This window comes from Barbatula barbatula, assembly GCF_947034865.1.
Source record: "Barbatula barbatula genome assembly, chromosome: 11".
Classification (NCBI taxonomy): domain Eukaryota; kingdom Metazoa; phylum Chordata; class Actinopteri; order Cypriniformes; family Nemacheilidae; genus Barbatula; species Barbatula barbatula.
In genome coordinates this window covers 4860867-4887754 of record NC_136774.1, presented here as the reverse complement: position 1 = coordinate 4887754, position 26888 = coordinate 4860867, and the positions used below count along the sequence as shown (strand labels likewise).

The following is a 26888-nucleotide window of genomic DNA, read 5'->3' as shown; positions in this document are numbered from 1 at the left end:
TTCTGACACCAGTGCACACAGGAAGTGTTCCCATAGTGTCAACAATCTGATGCAATCTTATTTAGCAACTTATCCTACCCTAATGAACTACAGTGTGACCACAAAGCCAGAATGTGGAGGTTAGTCAATAATAACAGGGGTATAGAAGGTATGCTTGAAAAACAGTCAATTTAGTTCTAAGGGTCAGAGAGAACATAAAAAATGGTCATGTGCCAAAAAAACTGTTGAGTATGACCCCTTTGAGACCAAACTTCTGATGCTGTAATATCATATAAACTGCATTGAAGTTTTTTTGTCTTTGCTTTAGGTCAGCTAGCACCACCCCCTCTGGTTCTCCATGCTCGTCACAGCAAAGTGTTTATCAGCCAGGAGGCACCTCAGGACCTTCGGTGGGAGTACCAGCATCCTGGAACCCTTTTGGCGACGACAATTTCTCTAAACTTACTGCTGAAGAGCTGATTAACAAGGACTTTGCCAAACTAAATGGTAAAGTCAACACTTTCATAAGAAGACAAGTATTTCAAGTAAATGAGTCAAGTCAAGTCAACTTTATTTGTATAGCGCTTATTTTATTGTTCTTTGTTACAAAGCAGCTGTACAAGAAACATATTAACTATAAGCAAAACATAAAAGGTTATGCAAGTCAAAACAAAAAAGGTGAAAACACAGAAGACCGACAAAGATACACAGATTCAGACACAAAGCACTCCACACGAACCAACACAGACAAACATACAAACGGGCACGAAGACAGACATGCACAGGGGCCATCACCTAGAACCACACACCAAAGATAAGGAGAGAGAAATACAGGTCAAATATTAAACAGACTATAAATTCCTATATGCAGTGTTAATTAAATAAAACTTAAAAATTCTAGCAGCCCCCGGCCAGGCAAACGTTGGCGAGGAACCCAAAACTCTATTGCAGGAAAAAATACTCACAGGGAAACCAGGCCTAACCAGGGGATTCCAGTGCTCTGCACAAGCTTGACAGTGCTTGCACAACAAGGCAACATACTTTTTTTATTTAAGATTATCACTAATAATCTAATAGCAGCTGTAATTTTGTAGTGAAAACATGTCAAGTCACAGCTCTTTCATCTTAGCTTTTGTCAGGTCTGGGCATGGACTGCGTCCTGCCGGCTCCGGTAACCTTGGAACAGTGAGACAAGACTGGCTGAGAGTAGAGTGCACTCTTTGATGCAACAAATGCATCAGTTGTTATTGGAAGTGTCCCTGGTTCCGGTTGATCTAACTAGTGCAGCTTAAACCTTCTTAATATATATATTATGATAGTGTAGTGTATGCAAGATTAAAAAGATGCATCTTTAGTCTAGATTTAAACTGACAGAATGCGTCTGCCCCAGTGCGGGGAAGACTGTTCCAAAGTTTAGGTGCTAGATAGGAAAAGGATCTGACACCTGCACTTGATTTTGAAATTCTAGGTATTACCAACTGACCGGACGCCTGAGAGCGTAGTGCACATGAAGGACTGTAATACAAGAGAAGTTCACTAAAGTAGTGAGGAGCTAAACCATGTAGGGCATTATAGGCAATAAGCAAGATATTAATGCGATGTTTTATAGGTAACCAGTGCAAGGTTGACAGAACCGGGCTAATATGCTCATACTTTTTTGTACGTGTAAGATCTTGGGGTCTGCATTTTGAAGTGTTTGGAATAAGCTTGCAGGCCAACCTCTTAATAGTGCATTACAGTAATCTATTCTTGATGTCATAAATGCATGAATTTACTTCTCTGCATCTGATGGTGACAGCATATGACGTAGTTTAGATATATTTTCAAGATGGATAAACGCAATTTTACTGATGAGCACAGAAAAAAGTATTTGATATAGGATTTTAGGTTTTGCTTAATAGTGCAAATTGTCTTTGCTTAAAAGTGCAAATTGTCTTTGCTGAACATTTTTAAAGAAATAATAATACTAAATAAAAATATATTTAGACTAGTCATATTTAAAAAAATCCATATTTAAATTTATAATAGAAGGCCGAAATGTGTAGATATTTTTATTTATTTGTTATTGTACATTGTTGCAGCATAGATTTATTAATGTCTGTCTACAAATAGATCATGAACTTGATTCTGTAACTGAAAACACATGCAGCATTGTATGTCACTCCGTGTCAGCTTAACAAGATGTCTGCTATATTAGCCAGCACGACATAAATAAAAAATAGCTGTGTGCACATTTGAAGAACCTTTCCCAGACTTCAGTAATTTGTGTATGTGTGTATCTTCAGCTAAAACAGGAGAGATGTCTTGTCCTGATAATCTGATTTCTGGGTTGCAGTCTGTGTCTTCCAATCATGTCCTTCTCCAGGGAGGAGGTAAGATATATTTATCTTTCACTGTCTCGCTGTGATCTCCTAGCGCTTAGTGAGTGCCCATAAACCCATAAAGAAAATGATTTCATTGTATAGTGGCACTCATGACATTCCAAACCTGTATGACTTTACATTAAGCACTTCAGAAGATGAAATACAGATTGTTGAAGCTGTACTTTGTAAACTGCTCTTTTCCATACAGTAGAAGCGGATGTGGATTTACAAAAAATAGCACCATAGAAACAGTCCACGTGGCTCATGCTTTGTATTGCGTTGTCAGTGCTGGCGCATAACTATCTTCAAGTATCGCCACCAGTGGCAAATGGCTAGGGCCCTCCAAATATTACTTTTAATAAAAGTTGTCCATTTTACCCCATTAGAATACGTCTGATATGATAATTATAGGGGACCATGGAATAATAAATCAATGATAAATGAATTTGAAGTAACAGTAAAACTGACCAATCTTATTGGTGTGCTTTGTGACAACTTCCGCTTGGGATTGCCAGTCTCGAGGAAACACTATGGAAAATAATTGTATTTTGGTTGCCCTGTGCACTGCACTGTTTTGTATATGTTACGCTTTTTTGAGATGAGTCATTTTGCAGTAAAACTTGTCAATCTCATAATTTACCAACACATTTGTTGTTATTCTTTTGTTGTAATGCTTGTTTAGAAATATCTAATAATCTGTTAATCTTTAAAGTGTTTTACTCTGAACAATTTTCTTATTGGGTACTGTATCTGCTCAAATCATTGCCATTATACGATAACGCCTCACTAAAATTGACATGTTCCAAGTTAGCCGTTGGAACTTATTACATTTTGTTGCATTTTTTTGCAATGGTGGAACAACGCAGTTTGTCATCTCTGTAATTAAGAGTATCTCTGGAAAAGAGTTCTTGAAAAGCAAAAGTCAAATGGATTTATTGTGACTTAAATTAAAATGCCATTTGAATTTTCATTTTTGTATGAAATATTTGTTTATATTACACGGCTCGTTGGAATGCTAGATTCTGATTGACCAGTCGCGACATTTGCAGGTTTGTTATGTAAGGGATAATGTACAGGAAGCCGGTTGTAATTGCAGAAATAAGCCCCGCCAGTGTGATCAGGACCCGGAGTGATGCGGCGCTTACATAGAACTGTCTGCGTTGCAACATTTATTTGAAAACTACAGTGTTGGGAAAGCTACTCTGTAACTGTAGTTAGCTAAAAGATATATTACTGTTCATCAGTTTACTTTAGAGTCAAATTTAAGCTTTGTAACTTTGCAGATCTTTTTTATGCTCGAACAGATATGTTACACACAGATGCGACTTGGCATTTTTGTATCTCAGGTCAACTCCAATAATAAGACAACCTTGAGTATTTGGCCTTTTAAACTGCACTCTCCGTGGCATGACCGTTGATGTTTGCAGCATTACTTTTTTTCATGTTTGAATAAAAGTTTAACATATAACAAGACACTTGATTTATTTTATTATAAACATGTGAGAGAGTGTACTTCGCAACACGATTAAGTTAATGCACTTAGGAAAAATATAATTTTAATTACGATTTTGCTGCAGTTTTGCTTGACTATCTTAAACGTACATAATCAGTCCAGGAAATGCATTTTCATTTTTATTTTGAAACTTAAAATGCGTTCAAATATCTATTTATTTTACATATTAAAAGTAGAAACAGGCAAATTTAAATTTGCATTTGCAAATTAATTTTCATTTTGCACCTAATGTTGCGCATATGATATTTAAAATGTATATTTACATACATTGAGGTACGTTGGTTCCGGTATCATGGGAGATGTTGCTGCAGTTCCCTTTCGATACGGTTCACTTCGCATTTTAGCAAACCATAGGAAAACTCCTGTTTTATCCGAGACTGAAGCCTATTGGTTAAGGTCTGTGAAAATCACAGACCAATGGTGTTTGGGCCCACCATTTTGGGTGGCACCGCTCGCCTGTAAAAATCCAGGCCAAATGCCATTAAGTACGATTTTCTCCTTCAGTGCGATCGTCTCGGTGCGCTGAAGAAGCTTCACTCTCCGTAGAAACGAGTCCTGCAGCAGAAACTACGCTCTCGAGCGCTTCCCCTGTGGCTATCCGAAGAGCAGAACATCTATCTATCAATTACGGCTATCTAAAAGAGCATAAGCGTGTCATTTCAAATGGCACTTAGCTCTTGCTAAGCCTCTCTGCCCACTAAAGATTTCCATTCCGAGTGTGTGGTCTGCCTGGGATGGACCCACGGCGAGACTACTCTCACAGGATCAAGCTGCCCTCACTGCGAGCGCTTTTGCCTCGCCATGCTTCGTGCTCTGATCGCCTCCATCAGCGGTCCAAACCTACGCCAGCTAAGCCCTGGTGTGCTCTCTCTCCACCACAATGCAGCGATCCTGTCTGTTTCGCCTACGAGGACCTACACCCATCCTCCAGTGCCAGCGGAATGGTCTCGTTCGGCAGTACAATCAAGCTGGAATGAAGTTTTGTCTCCCATCTGCGACGATTGGGCCGCTTCATATGAAGAAGCTGCCCTGCTGGCAGAGGAATCCAGCAGCACCAGTCCTCGCTCTGAACAGGATTCTGACAAGCTCTTAGTCAAAGTGGTTGCGGAGGTCTGCATTGACTGGTCATCTCATATTGAGCCAGAACACCGCGCCTGGATGCTTGGTTTCTGCAGCTGGGGTGCTGTCACCAGCCTGCCCGCCAGAGATCCGCTGCCTTCTTCCCAGAGGTTCATCAAGAGTTCACTAGATCGTTGCACGCACCCTACTCTACCCATCTCCTCGGTTGACAGCGTTGATGACAAAGGCTATACAAAGCTCCCACCTCTGGAGGAGTCCGTAGCTGCCCACCTCTGCCCGTCTCCTGCCAGCAGTTGGAAAGCGAGACCCAGCCATCCGTCCAAGCCGTGCTGCCTGACATCTTCCTTGGCGGCAAAGTCTTATGCTGACGATGGCCAACTGCTTCATGCGATGGCGGTGCTCCAAGCCTTCCAGGCGAAGCTTCTCTGTGATATGTACGAAATGGGGCCTGACCCGGTGTTATTCTGCGAGCTGCGCAGCGCAACAGATCTGGCTCTGCGTGCCATGAAAGTCACCGCCCAAACAGTCGTACGAGCCATGGCCAGCCTGGTGGTGTTGGAATGCCACTTATGATTAAATCTGACGGACATCAAGGATGCCGACCACGTGTCACCCAGTGTCTTCACCCAGCGCTTCACCGAAGCACAAAAGTTGTTGAAGGCGATGCGCCTCTTCAAAGCAGCAGCTTAAAGCGGAGCCTAATCTGAAGTGCTCCAGTCAAGCTAGGCGTGCAAGTCTTCGAGGATTAGGTTAGGTCTCGTATTACACTCTTCGGCCTCTGCTGCAATTTTGGCTAAAAACGAGAGTACCACCTCGAGCATGGAAGTCGGGACAGCTGCTGCTCAAAGTGACGCACGACTGCACGAGAACTATGCAGCCCTGGAAATTCCCTCACCTATTTCTCACAGGCACGGAGCTCGGCTCGTTATGCAGAATGTCAAAATGGTGACAAAGTCTGTTGCCAAATGCAATGCGAAGTGAACCGTATCGAAAGGGAATGATAATGTCGTGTTACCCTTGTTCCCTGAGATAACGGGAACAAGCATTGCGTAACAGGCCATACTACAGTGCCACTCAGCGAGTCTTTATATCGCACTTCAATCAAATACGGTACTGAATTGCATCCAGCCTGGACTTATATATGCGAACTGTGCTGCCCAATTTGGACGTTAACCAATAGGTTTCAATCTCGGATAAAACTGGAGTTTTCCATAGGGTTTTGCTTAACGCAATGCTCGTTCCTGTTATCTCATGAAACTGGTGTTACATGAGAAACCTTATGTGGACATACCATCTGTGACCCATTTGGCATTTGCCCTTAAGGACTCCTTTTTAATATAAAAATGTCAATTTCACATATCAATCAATGATTGGCTGTTCTGATATTTCCTAGTGACTACAACAAAAACAAAGTTGATAAAAAAAGAAACATGCCTCAGACTTCTGCACATTACCGTGTGTGTGTGTGTATATATATCATCGTGGACTTCAGGAAGGCAAAAGGAGGCACACACGACCCCATCCACATTAATGGGATGGCTGTTGAACGTGTTTCCAGTTTTAAGTTCCTGGGGACTCATATTTCGGAGGACCTGTCCTGGACCACCAACACCTCATACCTGGTCAAGAAGGCTCACCAGCGTCTCTTCTTTCTGAGGACACTGAAGAAGAACCAACTGTCTTCAACTATCCTGGTGAACTTCTATCTCTGCACGATAGAGAGCATCCTGACCAACTGTGTCACAGTCTGGTACGGGATCTGTTCTGTTGCTGAGGGCAAGGCACTGCAGCGGGTGGTGAAAACAGCCCTGCGAATCACAGGGACTACACTTTCTCCCATTGAGGACATCCAGAAGAAACGCTCTCTGCGTCGAACTCGCAGCATTCTCAAGGACTTCTCTCACCCCGCTCATAGACTGTTTACTCTCCTGCCTTCCGGTAGGCGCCTCCGGACAAGAACCAGCAGACTAAGAAACAGCTTTTTTCCCAGAGCTGTTTCATTATTGAACTCTGCCCCTGATTCCACTACCTCTCTTACCTTGAACTCCAAGCTGCTATAACATCGTTTACATTGCACTACAGGGCTGCATGCATGACTGAACTGTACACACCAGTACTTCATGTTATCTGCTCTACTGGACTGTTTACACACGCACAGCATCATTTGCACTCTATACTGCTCACTTGCACATCTGAAGTATGCTCATTTGCACTAATGGAACACTTTCATAACTGCAGTAACTTATCTACTGCACTGTAACTCTATTAACTGCATCTACTCATCTATTGCACTGTAACCTAATTAACTGCATTAACTCATCTTCTGGACTGCAACCTATTATTAGCTCTTATACTGCACCGTAACTTTAATAACCGCATTAACTCATCCACTGCACTGTTACTTTAACAACTGCATTAACTCACCTATTGCATTGCAACTTTAACAGCTAATGTCAATAATCTATGCACACCTAAATCACTTGCACTATTGTTTAGTCTAAATTATTATCTGCTCATATCCACCTGTACATTAATGTTCAAAGTGTTAATGTTCATAGTATATAGTCATCTGTATATATTGTTCAGAGTACATACCTACTGTCATATTTTCATAGAACATACCTACTGTAAAATATTTTCATAACTGTATAATATTTGATCAATGTTGTATTCTGTATTTATTCTAACTGTACTTGCTAATTGCACTTCTGGTTAGACCTAAACTACATTTCGTTGCACTGTACTTGTATATGTGTAATGACAATAAAGTTGAATCTAATCTAAAAAATATATATATTATTTGTTTTTCTGCAGCTGTTGTGGATTCTCTGATTCCTGGTCTGGATTCTCTACAGACTGATCCTGGATCAGACAAAATAACAGGTCAGCAGTTCTTTAAATACCATCAACTCTTTATCATACAGGAGCTCTGTGCTGAAATGCTGACATTGTCAAGTACCACTCAACACTATTAGCCTGGCCAAAAGTGCAAAGTGTTCTGGATAAAATAGTCTCTATACCATAGTGATCTCCCTTACTGATTATTAGGGTGAGGAGAACATATACTTATTTTGTATATGGTCTTTTGATATTTTCTCTCACAGTACGGTATACAGTAGATATTCTTACAGATGCAACTTTTTGATCATTTCACATTTTTTGGGAATAAGAGTATTTCTCACCTGTGAAATCTGAAAGATTTCATGGCAATAGAACAACTTTCAAGATTCATTTATCTTTTCCTAAACTCTGACCTAAGAATATGCGGTAGTGACCAAAAGTGGTGTCCAGCTCTGGAAAATTTACGTCTTCACACTTTATTCAATTATTTAAATAAAGATGTATTAGAACGTTGCTGTCTATGTTGCAGGTTGATTTTGGAGATTCATTGGACTCAATGAGCAATGCTTATGTAATAAAAGCAACGGAGTAAGATCGAAATGTTATTGTAATTTGTTGATGTATCAATATTTTGCAGTGTTTTCTGCTATATACACATCACCCACCCTGGATATTACGTTAGGCCACTACTGTGATTGCACAAAACATTGATGTAGAATGCAAACAAGTGGCTAAAATAATATAAATTGGTATGTTATATACTAAACTGCTATATTGTATTGTACCCAAAAATGCTACTTCATAAGGACTCCATAATTAACCGTGTAAACACACATGCATGTTTAACAAGTAGCCTCACATAAGCCCATGACGATGAAGGACTTCACTAATATTTACAGCTCATTCTAAATTTCACCCATATACGTGAATACATGTGATAGGTATTTTAGAGACTGGCATAAAAACAGGAGACTTCTGTGTACTGGCTGTATACCTTCTACCTTCTGTAAATATAAATATAAAATATTTATATAAATATAAAAATTCTATCTTCACTTATAAGCAGTAATTTTCCCTGCTGATGAAAACATAGATTCAGAGGACCTCATCTGTCCTTAATAGGAATTATATTACTGTACTTGTCATCACTTTTAATGAGAACGTGCTTATAGGCTTGGTCAACTGATAACTACACAATATTGTATTTTGGTATTAAAATAATGAACCAGTGGCATATTGACCTTATCAGCACCATTGGTATATTTCTTTAAAACTCAAAAGATGCGGTGTCAACTGAACCTTTTGTTCTGTATAACTAAATTTGTGTGAATGTCCATTATTTTCCATTCAGCTTCCTGTTGGCTAAATGCCATAATGGATTAATAGATATATTTTTGTTCATTATTTGGTTTAATGGAAAAGCCGTCATTTCAAATATTAGTGGTGCTTCGTATGGCAAGCATCCCATGCACTTTTATTTGCATTAGGTTTTTGTTTGATCGACCGCATCCATATACACAATGAGGAACAGAGAATCATTAAGCCTGTAGTGTTAAGTGCAACTTAAGCAACTACCCAGAACAAAATAGCAGCTGTATAGGAACACATTCAAAGCTATGAAACAGTTATTTTCCTAACAACAATATATTATTTCAGTCTTTACTGATAAAGTGGTATGGAAAACTTCTGGGGGAAGAAACTTACTTACTCAAAACAACTATGTTGTGTGTCTCGCAGAATAATGGAAATACTGCAACCTCTTTCTGTTACAACCTTTTATTTGGCAGCTAAGCAAAGGAATAATGATACACATCATACGAAAAAATCAGTTTGGGCTCAGAATTTTAAGTTCATACACTTTTTACACACTTAAAACAATAAAATCGGATAGAACATATTTGCAACAGAATCAAAAGATCAAATACAACCTTTTCAACAACTATCTAAAAAAGAATTCCTAATTATTACCTGCAAATTATTCCTATATGCTTAACAGTAGTCAAGTTACAAACTCAGCATCACTTGCTAATACAAAAGTTTATATATGGTACACAATCACTTTAAAGAAAACAACAAACAAAACAGCAACTCCATAAGAGCACTCAATACCAAATCATCATGTACTGAGAGATCATAAGCTGATCAATCATGTCTATCCGTGCGTTCCAAACGGGATAAATCACCCTCCGAGGGGCCCTTGGGTAAGGTGACACCATGCAAATGACATTGTTTTCATTGCTCCTTTTGCTAAGAGATTTTTAAAACGGACATATGAAAGCGATCGTTCACCCAAAAATGAAGATTCTGTCATCATTTTCTCAACCTCAGAATCCTCCAATCCAATCCTGCACAAAGGAAGATATATGGAAGAATGTCAGTAACCAATCAGATCTCAGCCCCCATTTTCTGCAACAATAGGGAAAATAAATACTATGAGAGTCAAAGGGGGTATGAGATCTGTTTGGACATTCTTCCAAATATCTTCCTTTGTGTTTAGCAGAACAAAGACAGGTTTGGCCAATCAGAGGATAAGTACATTATGATAGAATCTTTTGGGTAAACTATCCCTTTAAGAGATACAATTGTGTTTTTACACAATGAGAAGGGCATAGCGATGATCACTTTGGAGTAGAACACAGGGTATATGTGAAGAGTTTGTTGTGTTTCATATGATGGTTTGAGGTCTGCTTTAAAAAGTGCGGCTTGCGCATGGTCTCCGTCAAAAGGGAAAGCGTTATCACGCACAGTCCCGAATCACGCGCAGCCCCGAATCACACAGAGCCTGCGTGTCATTTTCTGTCCACTGATGTGCACCTTTATCTTAACTTCATAAAACCCAGAATGTGTCCAAATATTGGGTGCGTTTATTCGCCAATGTACGTACAAACGAAAGTGCCACTTACTTTGAAAGGTCACATTTTCATTTCGATGCAGAATCTTTTTACCTCAGCATCACGATGCATAGTAAAAACATAGTTTTTTCACGGATCTAATGACCTCTTTTAATGTTCCATTGCTACAATATATAAACTTCACTCCAATTCTGGACTCCCACTTTTGGAGTCGATGGAATCGACACTTCATCTGGAATACGAATATAAAATAAATGAATGTAATTCACAAGTTTGGGAACTTTTTCTCTGGCATCTCGAAAGTCTCTAGCAAAGGCACACGGCAAAGTTTTAACAGTTGTTTAGAGAAATAAAAGCTTGACATTAAGCATTAAAAAAAAAGGAGATGAGAAGCATCAATTCCTGTCTTGGAGTCAAATCGGACTTTAGGGACATTAAGAGTCGAGGAATGGACTCTTTTGGAGTTGACTCCCCATCCATAGCATGCGCATAAACTTTACGCACTGAGGTTATGACATCATAGTTTTAGAAAATATATGGACGGCTTCACACATGAAACGTAAATAGCGGTTTCAGGCCCCCAAAATGCCAGTTTTGTCTGGACGAAACGCTGATACAATAGAAAATGTTTACATATACAGCTGAAGGTGTCTCCGTGTGGATGGCCTCTTAAAACCTATTTTGTGTCACCTTCATTCCAGTCACCAAGCTGTTTTCTTTTCTCTCACCCCTGTTTTCTGTAATTCTTTATCACCATTCTTGATATATGTCCTCTAGAATCTTTGGTATCTGGAGATTCTCTTTTGGATGGCCTTCTCTCCCACCCCTCCACTGGGGCTCAAATACTGGCTTCATCGCCCTCATCTCTTCTTGCCCAGTTTTCGGACCAGTTAACCCCTGCTGCTCTGAGCAGTGGAATGTCCCATCATGGTAAGATAGGTGTACGCCTGAAGTGTCGTTCCGGGTATTTGTTTTTGTTTGCCTGCATGCTGTCTTTTTTATTAAAGCGAACAAAGTTCAACTCGACAAGTCAAAGACCTACATGATATCTTTGACAAGAGTGCAAGCATTTTGGCTGTCAAAACTTCTCAACAGTTCTGTTGCTTCTCTCTCTCAACCCACTTCTGTATTTCTCGCTGTCTCTTTTTCTTTCCCTAATTTCTTTCTTCTTTTCTCTCCGCTGGTCTGCTGTGGCACTAACACCCTCCTGCAGTCTCTGGTCCTGTTCACACTTTCTCCAGCGTCCAGTCCTCTGAGACTGGTGGCCAAAGCATTGATAATCAGTTTGACCCAATACCAGTACTTTTCTCCAAAACCTCCAGCCAAGGTAAGTGAGTTGAGGTAAATAGCAAAAGTTTTTGGATGAGAGCAAATGCATTATTTGATAATCCTGCTAAACCAGTATCGCCATATGGTTGTAAACTGAGCAGCATTGTTGACATGTTTATAGATATTGTTTTATGTGGATTTGAAGAGGAAACTCCTTTTTTTCTAAAAACTGTGACAAAAATATTGACCATTGTTTTAGTAATCCTACTTCATTTCAGGATGATCTAATATTTTGGGCCTTATAGCTTTTTGAAGTCAACATGAAGTTACACGCTAGCCGTTTCTTTCTGTAGGTTAGATCTTGATTTGAACCATTGGAAATTGTGGTTGGAGCCAAACAGGGATGTTGTTTCAGTAGCAGGGCAAATATTGATAATAGATGACAAAGTTTTGGAGGAATAACATTCATGAAATTGTATTAATATGGGTCAAAATTCCTTTCACGTTGACTGTAGCATATTTCAGTGAATCTGGCTCAAGAATCTTGTTTTGGACTTTTACTTTTGATTTGTTTGTCAAATTTATACCGCCACTCCCACATATAATCTTAACTTCAGTGCTGTTTTATCTACTTTATTCCTCTGTTTCCTGCTATTCATCCATTTTTTGCTTTCTTTCTTCTCACCCTCTGCTACCTTCTTCCACTCACCTTCATCTACATTCTTTGGCAAATGATTCATTTCTCTCCTCTCTTTTCTCTTACACATTCTCTTCCTTCTTTTCTGACATGTTCTAGGTGGTCATTCTCACAGCAACAGTGGCAGTTCTGAGACCAGTCTGCCCACGTTGGCACGCTCCCTTCTGCTGGTGGACCAACTCATCGACTTATAGAGGAAACAAAGCGAGTCAGATGATAGAAAGGGAGGATGTATTTTGGAGGGCAGCATGGAGTTCTTTAATATAGCAAGAGTTTAGACGTGTCAGTGATCTTGAGTATTCAATTCCCCAGCCTTGTCTGTACACCTGACCCAAGGCACACTTTCATATTCATTCCGTTTTCACAAACATTGCAATTTGTATTCTCTTCTGTTGATCCATAAACATTCTCATGACCATCGTTGATAAATCCTTTATTCTCCATGGAAAAACATGGCAGTGGATTTGTTTTGACTCTGTAGTAAAATGTACTACTCAAGTAGATTTAAAGTCATACAAATCCCCAAATTAGCTCTGACTTAATTACAACAACATTGAACTTTCTTGTTGTTAGATATTTCCAAACAAAATCAAATATTCGGCAGTCAGTTAAGGAGGGCAGGAAATGTGTTTTAGCCATAAACAATTCATTGGATCATGAATATAAATGGTTGATATTTATCATCAAATTTTTTTACACTTTGGTTACCTCAGCAAAAAAGCTTTATTACATTTTGTTTAATACTTTTCAGCATATAAAGCTCTTAAAGGGATAGTCCACCCAAATATAATGAATTTCATGAATTTCTCATCCTAATGTTGTTCCAAACCTGTATACATTTATTTGTTCTGTTGAACACAAAGATATTTGGATGAATGTTAGCAACTGAGATGTCTGGGGCACCATTGACTACCATTGTAGAACAAATGTTGTATAAATGATTATATGAAAATTTATTTTTTTGTTCTGACAGTTAAACACTGTCCTTCTGTTTTAAGGATTTAGGAAAACAACCCGTTCTGGGGCACCTTGAACTAAAATGTTTACTACCCCAGAAATCTAAATAGCTAACATTCTTCAAAATATCTAATTTATCTTATTTATACAACTTGAGGCCGAGTTATTCATGACAGATTTTTTATTTTTGGGTGGAGTATCTCTTTAAGGCCAATTTATACAAAGAACAATGGCGGAGTCTACCCCGCAGTGATAAATCTACAGAGGAACAGTATTGTTGAAATCACTTCCTGAGCCTTTTTATGCAGCTGTTGAATGATAAAACATTGACAGCCAATCAAAATCCTGTTGAATTTGAAGATCCTGGACTTTCATACACTAGAAAGCTCTTACCAAGTGTTCACAAAAGAAAGGAAAATAGAGAAGGGTTAGTTAGAGATACAGCAGGAATACAGGGAGTTGTATCAAAATGTGAAAATTTTGAAAATGCAACCGCTCATAATTTGGTTTGTTAGCAGATGCCTGTGTCAGAGTGTGTGTTATATGGCTTTGGACACATGAGAGAGCACAACTTTTGCGAACACTTGTATTTTTGTCTGATGTCTTGCAACAGGCTATTGCCATTGACACTAATAGGTTTGCAGCAGTGTTTTCAGATTATGAAACCCTGTTAAACCAAGCAAATCATTACAGTAGTTTTAGAATTTTGCTGGTGGTCTTAAACATTTCCCTTCTGCATTGAATGCAATTTGGCCTGTCCTGTAAAAGTCAGCATATCGTGCAACAATAGGCATGACATTTTATACATATCAGTGCAAACACTATTATAACATAAATTGTAGAAACACTTTCATTAGGCTACTTTAAGGGATACAGAAATTCCTCTATTCTATGCTTTAAGACACTTGGATTTCATTCCTCTGTGATGTCTCATGATTTTGTTTGTCTTTTCCCTTCATTTGTTAATTTTCTCATTCTGCTTTTTTTCTGTTGCTTGTTGCGACCATAACCAACAGTGGCCCCAAATATTATATTGGTATTTTAGACATGATTGTTAATGGATGCCACTTGGTTTGATATTTTGTTAGACATGCAGCTTTATAAACTACATTTTACACCATCTGAACGGAAGACAAAAAGTGTTTGTACACTTTTTAAAGTAGCAGGCTTGGCATATCGGTTTTCATTGAATGTTATTATACTGTATGTTAAAACTGCAGAATCATTTCTCTTTAGTATTGGAGCATTATTGGATGTTAGTGCTGCTTTTGACTCTATAGACAATGGCTGTATGTCACTAGTGGTACGGGGTTACCATTTGCATTGCTGTAGATTATGTCTTATAGTATTTATCCAATCATTACCATTGCCATATAAATCACAAGTAAAGTAGACGCCTCCACTTATCTCTTTGTATGTGCTCCTTCTGGAAGATGTAAGCATACATTTTTGTTATGCAGATGATACTTGATAACTTAAATGAATAACTTGACATCGACACTTCACTTACTAAGTTAACGGACATGATGATAAACCGGTACGATGGTGCAGGTGCCGGATTCAAAAAGCATTCTGAAGAAGAAATTTCTTCTCAAATACCATATTTTTCTTATATTTTAATCTTAAAACAGTCCTTCAATGTTTTTTAGAAAAATCCTGATTCTCGAAGTAATGCATGTACCTATGTGGTTGTTTTTACATGTGACGTGTATTGCATTTAGCAAGAAACTTACCTTTTACTTGCCATTGAGGAATCTTTATATTGATGCACGGTAAGGTCTACAGCTGCCTTACTTTAGCTTTCATTATTAAAAAAACATACTGTTCACATTTATTCTGTGAAAAAGCGACTCGAAACTAAGAGGGTCACAAATATTATAGCATCACAAAATAAATAATTAATACAATATCTTAATGCTTGTTAACATTTTGGCCAACATGCTTTCTGTAATGTTATTTAATGCATCACACGCTAATATACATGAGAAAGCGAGGCGCTTAAGTTAAATAAAGTTTATTGTATATGAGTACAAACAGTGACCTCACGAGCAGGTAAAGGTCATCATTGACCATGTCATCTTTGTCTTATGGAAAAAATAAGGATATTCTTAAGAAAATGTTCAAGTATCGCATTTAGGAACATTCTTACGAACTTCCTCCATTTCATCTTAAGAACAGTTTCGTGAATCCGGCCCCAGATTTTTTAAACGCCTCAGATATAAAAGATTTGTATTTATTATTTCATTAGCGAATTTAAACACTTGCCTGCCTACCAAAGCCTGATTTAGCCCAATGTTTATTGTATTAGTTTGTATACTAAGTGTTTTTTAACTGTTGTTAAATAGTTTACTTTGGAAACAGAGCTGTATGATTAATATGTTATTCAACTTTCTCGTTGTCAAAAGTCAGTGTAACATATTTTATGTTCTTAACTGAATTGTTTGGTTGCAATACACTGTAGGTTGTCGGATAGGATATACTGTACATCCACTACAAATTCTCATAGATTGGATAAAAGTTATTGTGAATTAACTTTAACTGGCATCACACTGGTTGTCTGTAACATTCAACATTAAGATGACGTTGGTGCCCAGAGGGTCCAAGTACATCTTGGGGCCACTGTATTTGCGTCAATATTTTATTGTCTGTTTCATTGTTGTTGTTCAGTAATATATTAGCCCCTGCATGTTATGGGTATATTTGGCTTGTTGGTGGATGAATGTAAAAATTGTATAAAATATGTATTATTCACATGATAAATATAGTAAGAAAAAGTATATTGATATGGTAAAGCACAAATATATATTTTTTTCCTTTAATATTTGTGTTACATTTCTCTTGTGTTTGTTTCTTTAGTCTCTGGTGCTTTTATGTCAAAGATATTTTGAATTAACTTGAATTTACTATCAGAAAGATGCAGGGCTCAATAAATATTCATTTAAATGAAAAATGTTGGTGTAGTATGTCTGTCAAAACTTCATACACACCGGGGCGGAGCTATAGTGTTGGGCTAATGGGGCTGAAGCCTCAAATGTTTTATGTAAAGCTCCAAATATTTGTATTACCATGCCCTGTACATATCACTTACGGCCAGTGTACATTTTGTGTCTTTTGCACAAAATGCAACAGTCTTTTTTGTCTTTTTTTATTTAGATGAGCGGTAAGCGCTCCAATAGAGAGCTAGGCGGTCACTGCATGCGTTTGGTTCGACACTCTCGTTCCTTCTGGTAAAATGGTGCTGATAATCCATTTATTCTTTGCCGGATCCTTCATGGCTAGTGCAACTCATGGTTGAACAAACAAGCACTTTGAACAAACACGAAAGAAGCGGGCTTAGCAAGTCCAGTCACCCTAGAACCCGACCAGGATACACACTAGTGTTCATTTTTAGCATACTAACACTTAGTTAATGCATTTACAAATTTTTGAAAAAATACAACCAACACAAACTAGCAATGAACTATGTAGATTTTCAGCATTGATTTACCTTGTTTATCATTAGTTCATGCATCAGTTCCCTGTGCATGAACTAATGTTGCAACTTTTAATATAAAATTTTATTCATTTCTTTTGAAATGAACAGATTTTAAGATGAATCATTTAAAGTTTAATTACAGTAGAAGTATGTTTATTGGAAGGGGTGTCATGAAAAAAACTTCTTGTATACACTCACCTAAAGGATTATTAGGAAAACCATACTAATACTGTGTTTGACCCCCTTTCACCTTCAGAACTTCTACGTAGCATTGATTCAACAAGGTGCTGAAAGCATTCTTTAGAAATGTTGGCCAATATCGATAGTCAAAAACAATGCTCAGAATATGGTCTGAAACAATGCTCAGGTAGGCCGTGGCATTTAAACGATGCCCAATTGGCACAAAGGGGCCTAAAGTGTGCCAAGAAACCCCCCACACCATTACACCAACACCACCAGCCTGCACAGTGGTAACAAGGCATGATGGATCCATGTTCTTATTCTGTTTACACCAAATTCTGACTCTACCATCTGAATGTCTCAACAGAAATCGAGACTCGTCAGACCAGGCAACATTTTTCCAGTCTTCAACTGTCCCATTTTGCTGAACTCTTGCAAATTGTAGCCTCTTTTCTATTTGTAGTGGAGATGAGTGGTACCCGGTGGGGTCTTCTGCTGTTGTAGGTTGTGCGTGTTGTGGCTTCACAAAAGCTTTGCTGCATACCTCGGTTGTAATGAGTGGATATTTAAATCAGAGTTGCTCTTCTATCAGCTTGAATCAGTCGGGCCATTCTCCTCTGACCTCTAGCATCAACAAGGCATTTTTGCCCACAGGACTGCCGCATACTGGATGTTTTTCCCTTTTCACACAATTCTTTGTAAACCCTAGAAATGGTTGTGCATGAAAATCCCAGTAACTGAGCAGGTTGTGAAATACTCAGACCGGCCCGTCTGGCACCAACAACCATGCCACGCTCAAAATTGCTTAAATCACCTTTCTTTCCCATTCTGACATTCAGTTTGGAGTTCAGGAGATTGTCTTGACCAGGACCACACCCCTAAATGCATTGAAGCAACTGCCATGTGATAATTTCATTAATGAGATATTGAACAGGTGTTCCTAACAATCCTTTAGGTGAGTGTGCATATATACTATATATATATACACTGTAAAACGTTGCTGTAGTTTTGCATCAGGTTGACAGTAACTTACTGTAGATTGAATAAACAATTTTGTTGTAAACCTAAAGTTACCCAGTTCTTATATTTTCTTTCATTAAACAAGACTTAATATCTTTGGTTACTTTTCTTATGTAAATATATCATAATATATGAAGTTTTAAATATTTTTGCTAGAAAACAATGCAAAAGCATTTTTGTTGTGTAATGCCAGTAATGAGTCTTCTCGCTCATTTTGAGCGTGTGTTTTAATTCTGATTAATGTTAAGTTTAGCTAAAATTTAAAATGGAACTATTAGGAAAAAAATTCGTAATCAAATCTACAGTAAGCTACTGGCAAAACGGCTGCAAAATTACAACAAAGTTTAGCTACTGTTAAAACGTTTCTTTAAAAAAAAGAATTATCCAGACATTTCTATGTAAGATTATCCTTTTAGCCATTACATCCTATAATAAATCCAATATTTTGAATCATAATCACATAAGATTTAAACAATACAGGGACTGGACTGTATGTTTATTTCAAGTGAACTGTAAGTAAATGCACTGTAAAAAGTTTGTTTTATTCTATTGAGACAGAGCCCATGACTGAGCACCTCCTGAGGGTCGGGTCAATGAGATTTCTTTATTCATACCCTCATCGGGTTATAATCCTAAAGCTGATGTTACACTGGTGTCTAGGCAGAAGTTGTGAAACATGTTAACACTCTCTTCTAAAGCAAGTGCGCACACATTGCCAAAGAAAACAGACCGTTTCACTTACCATGTGCGGTTCATGTCCGGCATTGTTTAGGGCTGGGAACCCTGCTCCATCTATCAGTTTCAAACGATCTCCAAATCCACCGTTACTGTATATCCACCGCTTATATAACATTCATCACCCAAATGCAGTGAACAGACAAACACATCTGAACTTTGCGAACATAGTGCTTCTCACAAGGTGACTTGTGTGCATGCTCCTTCTCCCCAGTAAGAGACTAAGAAAAGTTGTTATGTAACAATTTTTCGTGTTCGAAAAAAAACATAACGAAACCTCTACGAACACTGGGGGAGTGTATCGAGCACAGAAATACTACGTAATACATCCAACTTGTTTTTTGACAAGTTCACCATGTCAAGCATGCGAAGAACATTGTAAATGTGCATTGCAGAATGCACGAAACACCGTTGCAGGGCCACTTTAAAGGAACTTATATCTTGTAGTGTACATCATAGCCATGAACGGTGATTTGTCCCTTGCTAGTTAGATGCAAGTTGTGTAGGCGGAGGAATAGTTTCATTTTAAAGAGCTTTGGATTGGCTAAAAATCAGTGTAGTGCAAGGTGAGTCATTCATATTTTTGGTCCATTCTCTGATAAAAATAAAGATATGAAATGTCATATTAGACTTTTAGATGTACACTAGCATTTAAATGGCCTCAAAGCAAAAAAACACAGACTGAAAATTCATGGGCTCTTTAAATGCACCAATATGACATTTGAAATAGTTGACCACATTACCGTTCCACATCAACTTACTATTAACTTTCTAAACTGTTAACATTAGCCAGGGCTGTTATGGAAATTATTAAATGGGCGGAATAAAAAATATCTTTAACGTTTCATAATAAAATGCCTTGTAATAAACATTATATAGAAACATAAACATGATAATCGCATTAACTGTCTTTTTATATATGGCTTGGATACTTTAAAGCTAGAATTAGTTTAATGCTTATAGCACTGTTTTGCAGATTAATGCTTTTATTTATTGTTGGGTCTGTGCCAATGTATATGCATTGGTAGAACATTTATGTTATATCATGTTATACTGTATATAATGTTACACGAACGCAATGTTTTTCTCATCCTCATCCTCATCGTTTTAATTTGGCTGACCTATGCAACTTGACTGTGGCGCTTTATCCTTGTACAGTGTAGCTATGGTAGACTGCTGTTAGAATAGTCTTCTTTGTGTTGCAGTGTGTATGATTTATAGCCCAAATCAGGAGAATGATCAAATCAGTCTTATCCATTGTGAAATCCTGTTCTTTATCTTTTGTTACACACCTTTTGACAGTGTTCCTTTTTTACAATAATGATGATATTAAAATGATGATATTAAATAAAAGTATGAATGGGGAACAGTGTATATTTTGTTCATTCTAATATTAAATCGCAAGGATTTTCTCATGATTGATAAAATAGAGATTTTGCTGTAAATTGACATTTTCTGTAGTGATTTTCACATGGTGCACCTACTGTGTAGTATGCTGCACACAGGACACTAGAGACAATATTTGTTTACGCTAAACCATCAAAATCTAATCCCAATGAAGCAAGCCTTTTTTTAACTTGTGAATAAACGTATTGTAGTTCGTTGAGTCACACACACACACACACACACACACACACACACACGTGATGGCTTCTGCAAATCCAACATTAAACTGTTTACAACATCTCACTGCTGGCAGTTTAGAGTGGACCCATTATAGATTGTTTCATAGGACGCACCCGTCTGACCTGAATTAACTTCGTGTCTGTGTTTGGTTATGGGTCTGGCAAGTGGCTAGTAATATAACAATTTATTTTATATTCAATTTATATGAATATTCATTTATACGAGTATTTTAATTGTTTATTCAATTCAATTTAAACTACTTAACAGTAATTTCCAAAGATCTACCGGAAGTTATGATTGCGCCACAAAACGTTAATGTTGTTACCACTGAAACGTCTATAACTTTTTGTTAGTCAAAAACAGATTTTTCCATGATCGGTAATGCTTGTTTTTTAAATTAAGTGTAAACCAAACACAATTTTTTTGCAAACGTAAAGTGAAATTTTCGTGGAGAAAAAAAGAGAAAATGATTGTCAAGATCTTCGTAGGCCCAAACATATGCATAATTTAGACTAAATAGGAAAGTTTTCAAGTTTTTCTTTTACTCAAAGCATATCACATGTGCTCTTTCAACTAAGTTAGTACTTAATGTAATAACAGAAGTAAGCCTCATAGTATTGTGAGCAAACTGTCCCTGTTGTTTTTTTCTATGAATGTGTGCCAGATTCTGGCAAGTGATTTATTTATGAGCTTTGGAATTCAGTCATTCATTGACCTTTAATGCCTTAAATGGCATCATTAAGTGCCATATATTCTGTGTTCGTTTTCTTATCTTGATCAGATTTTTATGTTGTGCACACTCTTGACAATACATCAATTCTAGCTGCAAGGACACCAGCAACATGTATATTCATACCACAATATTTACATGCATAAACCCACCTCATTTACATCTCACACAGACAACATAAAGTTCATCCACCTCGAAGACAGGCTCTATTATTTCTGTAGCTCAGTTGATAGAGCATTGAGCAAAGGTCATGGGTTCATACCAGAGAACATACACACAGACAGGCTAATGACAGGAAATGAACTTGTGGTTGCATCTGTAAAAATGGAGGGATGAGTCTGTATCGTTTTTTGTAATAATTGCAAAACAACTCGAGCTGCATCTTCTTGTTTTTAAGCGTGTCCAAATACACCCAAATTTCATAACATAAAACAAACCAATGACTCATTTAAAGTAAAATAAACATTCCCCTATCAAACATGGATACTATCCATCAAACATGAATATTCCTTTAGGCACTGTATACAGTTTTGTGCTTCCTCATTTTTCTGTGATACCACTGTTAAATACATACAGTACACACATCCCATTTTTCCACCTATCTCTATATATTGAATTATTTATACTTAATCGGCACAATGAAAGCCTTTCTAGTCTATTGGGATGTCACCGCTAATGCTAGACAGTTTGTTTAGTGCACATCTGTATTATCCTGACTTTAATGCTGACCTTTGCCTTCATCTTTAAGGTAAGACCTGTATCATATCTCTGCCTTTATCTCAGTTCTTTGAGTCTTTTCTGTGTTTCCTCCTTGTTTCCATGGCTCTTTTGTCACTGCATATTATAACTTAAGCACACTAATGTGGCTCAGTACCATCTCAGCTCAACTATTTGCAAGAACAAAGGCTTTACATGGCTGAAAACAAAACATGTTCTAGTCACATTTCACCCCAAAGTCAGAGGACAGAAAATTTTTTTTATTTCATGGTGGTGGTAATTGCTTCACACAGCGATATTTCACAGTTTTCATTTTTCCTTAAAATAAATCATTATAGCATTAGTTGGGATGACTTTTATTTTTTATGTATAAATACCTTTATAGATTAAATTATTTCCTCCCTCACATTGCAGTTGAGAATTCAGAAGGGTGGGTGCTCTTAATTTTCACGATGCAAAATCTGCCAATTTCATTTTCTCAATTGTTTCTTTTGATTTTGTGGTGAAATATTGGCTGGATGTTATTGGCAGGTCTCAGGAAATTCTCCCTATACCTCACAGACATCTTGCTGGAGTTTTCACTTCAATCTTTAGGAAATACAGTGTTGTTATTTAAAGATTAATAGTGGTGGTTTGTGGAAACAAGACTATTGTTTGTCAGTGGTAGATGTGTGTGGTCGATGTGTTTGGGATTTCTCAGTAGTTTTGTTGGGTTTACTGTATTAGAATGTGCTGTTCACATTGTACAGTCGCCCTGGTTAATGTTCTGTGTACCATCCTTTGCAATACAGATTTTTGCCCATTTATTTTATTTCGACATTTTTGAGCACACAGTCTTGCAGACACAATAAGATGCATCGCTGTGTCTCAAATCAATTTGTCATTGTTATAAAATGTTCTGTTAGCGTCAGTCCGATATCCGCTTGTTAAGTCTAAGTAATACCATTTCAGCACTATTTATTTACATCACACATTTAAGCTAAACTTTTACAAACTCTTGGTGTACACTACAGTCTCCAGGCTCAAATCATTTCACCTACTTTTTCGTAATAAATGAATCGCTGTCTGGTTATCTAGGATTTTGGTAATCTAGATAATGCACTGCATGGGTGTAAATTTGCTTTTTTCATTTGCCTTTGGCAGACGACTTGACAAGCTGATATTGTCCAGACTGATTATTGTTCAGTATTTGGACTTGTCATCAGACATTAACTCCTCGATTCTAAAATCTGCAAGCTTTGTCAAAAAGTTTTTGACAAACATTTTTTCAGACACATTTGCTATGTAGATATCTGCTTCAATCATTATAAAAACCCACCTCAGTTGAATGCTGATAGTCTGCAGGTTGGTTAATGTACAAATGTTCCAGAAAATCCCTTTGGATTTCCATCATTCTGTATTTTTATAGAGTGACAACATGGTGGCTTTTCATCTCATTCACTGACTGACCCTTCTATGAAATCACACTGGTTTAATGTACATGTGGTGACAGTTTTCTTGTTTGGTCTTTTTTGCAGAAGCCAAAAGGGAGAGTAGCGGTGAGGTTGGAAACATTGATGAGGACTGTCTTCATTCCAGTGATGAAGAAGATGATATTGATTCCGGTTCCGAGGATGAAAAAGAGGGGGAACTGTCACAGGTGAGCGGTGAAGAAACTCCAAGTCTGGATTGCAGTGGTTCCAGACCCTTGCTTCAAGACTCTGATGAGGAAGATGACCAAAGTCCGGCATCTTCAAGAGACCTCCAACTATCATCGGAGTCATTGCCATGTGACCTACCAAAGCCCTCTCTGGTTACTCAACAAAACTTGGCTTCTGCTCACAACCTGAACCCCTCACCCAAGCATCTGTTACAAGTCAAACCTTCAGACACAGATCCGAGTGTGGATGTCTTCTCTAAAGCTCCATTTCGGATTGGTCAAGGAGCAGATGGTGATGGAGATGTTTTTGACAATGCTCCTTTTCCTTGTGGCCAGGCTCAGCCTCAGCAGCCTGATATTTTCCTGCAGGCTCCCTTTGGTAGAAAGAAAGAAAGAAAAGTTCACCACCATCCAGTGGGCCATCATAGATTTGCCCAACCCAATCCACTCATCCTTGACCAGAGCATCCTTGACCAAGTGGCTCCTCTTCCCTTTAGACCACAGGCACTTTCTAAGTATTCGAGACACTACGAAGAGCCTGTGACCACGGAGCCTAATGTCTTCGATCAGGTTGTGACAGATATAGGGAAAAGGGATACAGTTGACCATGGGACTTCTGCTGACCCGTTTGTCTCAGCACCCTTTCAACTTAAAGGCCGCCAAGATAAACATTGAGAGTAGAGCGACTATAAAATTCAAACAACCTGCACTTGCCTGCTTAAAGATTTGAGTTTTTAACCTCTCTTTTCTCTGATTAAAAGGATTAAAATGAGTAGCCTTATAACATTAAAGATAAAAGCACATTTAATGGTCTCTGGCCGTCTGTCTCTGGGTAAATGATTGTATGACATGTTTTGCTACCTCACTTACAGTATGCTGTCATGGTAACTAAGGCTGTCAATCACCAACATCTTGTCTTTGTGTTCAATGGAAAGAAGAAAGTCAATGGGTTGGAGGGTGTTTGTTATTGTTCGGGGGACTATTTCATCACTATTCATATTGTTGAATTGCTTTTATCACTTTAAATTATAAATAAATATTGTTTACTAGGTGTTTTCTACAGCATAACTTCTCAAATTTTTTGTATTTGCCTCTAAACATGGAAAAATATTATCAGCGTTGTGCTGTTTAAATACATTTTAAATGATATATTTCTCTTTTAAGTTGTTTAGGTATGTTTTTCAACCAATTTCACTGGGGAACGTCATAAAATAAACTTTACCAGTGCTCACAAAAACGTTTCACTAAAAGCTCTGAATGTATTTCAGTTTTGGTGTTCTGTATTCAATTCTTTCATGCTTGAAATTACCTTAAGTTCCATTCCACCTCTTATGAATCACAGAAACATTTCTGTGAAAATGGTTTGAAAGCCGTATTGTGACACATTAAATTGATTGCAAGGAATAATGCAACGCAACATCACATTTTTTGATTCATTAAATGTTTTCTTAATACCTTGTTTTATGATGCCAACAAAAAAATATGATTATGCTCTGCAAATAGACACGATATAGGCAACATCTATCTAAACAGTGTTTCATCTGTTCTAGAGATGTTTAGTATTCCATACACTAAACATCTGGAAATTAAACAGTGGTGTAAAGTAATGGAGTACATGTAATAAGTTACTGTACTTGAGGTGGCATATGCAGTTTATTCCGCTCGCTGGATGACGAGTGGGCTTTTTCCGGGAGAATTGTCCAATAAGGGACTGAGAACCCTTGTTACGAAATGGGAATCCATGTGCAGAAATGCTTTCTGAATCCTGTACAAACCCTGGCGGTCTTCGTACTTCGTGCTACTGTCAACTTGTTTTTTGACAAAGATCTAGTCAGTAATATCTAGCGGCAAGGTTGCGAACTGCAACCAACCATTCACTCCACCCCTCGCTTTCGAAACACTACGACGGCTGACAGAACATGACGAATTACATGCAAGGGGACCCGCGGTGTATGTACATAGAAATAGCTAATTTTAAGGTAATAAAAACACAACGCTTTATTGTGTAAGCTCTTTATACACATTGGAAGACATAGTTATGATTATATTGCATTTCTATCAATAGATCATCCCAAAAATTACACACTGGACCTTTAAGCTTGACAAGCCAGCACATTTACATTGTAAAGAAGTCAGAATTTATGAAATGGCATGTTACCTCCACTTTAAGTATCTTTTTGGCTACTTTGTAGTTTTACGGAGTATCAAAGATATTAGAAACGACAAAAAGTTTTTAACAAGTATATGCACTCTTAACTCCACTACATTTGTAATGACTAATGCAATTACACATACAATTTTGCATGGGACCTATCTTTTTTTACAGCAGTTTATTTTTGCTAGAGATCAGGGCATTGAAGGTACTAAATCTTGTGGATTTTGCCCTTACTTACTGAAACTGGTCAACGTGGCTTCTTTATGTGAATGCGAGTGCATTATCAGGTAGTTGTCAATCGCTGGCGGTTTATATGTAAGATGAGGACATGACTGCAGCCAGTGGTGAGGCCCTACCAGCATGTCCAGTGCAAAAAGGCTTTGACTTCATCATTTTACTTAACAATATTTTATTTATGTCTTTAATTGAAGAGACCTTTTTGAAGGCTATAGGTTTACACTTGAGCTTAAGTGTTTGTAATAGACGTAGGTTACAGTGTTGAGTCGACCATGATTTGTTGCAATTTTAATATGATTTCAGAAAATAAATACGATCCCGCTCATCACGATTCAACTTTTTCTTATTTTTCAATGACATGTCACTTAAGTGTTGAGGACTAGTGCTTCTTTGAGCCTTCCTTCAGTGTGAGTAAAATACTTAAGAACTGTAAAAATCTGATATTTTCAAGATTTACATTCAAGTTCGGGAATTGGTGAATTGTAAACTTATCATTTTCGCTTCAAGGTATCTGTACTTTTCAGTACATGTATTCTGTATTCAGTTCTAGGCAAGTTTCTTGCCACTTTACAGTATAACCTGAAGCTGACATGAATTAGTTTTTTCATCAGCTAATAAGTATTATTGTATGGTGTGAAGTTTGTATCAATGATGCTGTATTTGTAAAAGCTATTTATACCATTTGTGATGGGGGTTCATCTTTTTTTGTTTGTTTAGTTGTATTTGTATTGTGGAAACAGCCTTGATAGTTTGGTGGCCTTGTATATACTGTAAATCTGAGAGCATTATACTTTTTAAATAATATATGAGGTAAAGCACTTGC

General features: G+C 37.7%; 1 protein-coding gene across 5 annotated transcripts in view; it reads left to right on the top strand.

Moving 5' to 3' along the window:
* aak1a (AP2 associated kinase 1a) overlaps positions 1-25075 on the top strand; it is a 45771-nt gene extending 20696 nt beyond the window's left edge. For 2 of the 5 annotated variants that reach the window (XM_079467975.1, XM_079467977.1), the window contains exons 13-18: positions 308-486; positions 2265-2351; positions 7750-7818; positions 11406-11558; positions 11842-11955; positions 23552-25069. In XM_079467975.1, coding sequence (XP_079324101.1) covers positions 308-486; positions 2265-2351; positions 7750-7818; positions 11406-11558; positions 11842-11955; positions 23552-24348 — 1399 coding nt within the window. In that variant the 3' untranslated portion in view covers positions 24349-25069. Of the gene's footprint in view, positions 1-307; positions 487-2264; positions 2352-7749; positions 7819-11405; positions 11559-11841; positions 11956-12693; positions 13956-23551 lie in introns of those variants that run through there. The other 3 variants (XM_079467979.1, XM_079467976.1, XM_079467978.1) reach the window with 3 other exon arrangements.
* The last annotated feature ends 1813 nt before the right edge of the window (positions 25076-26888 follow it).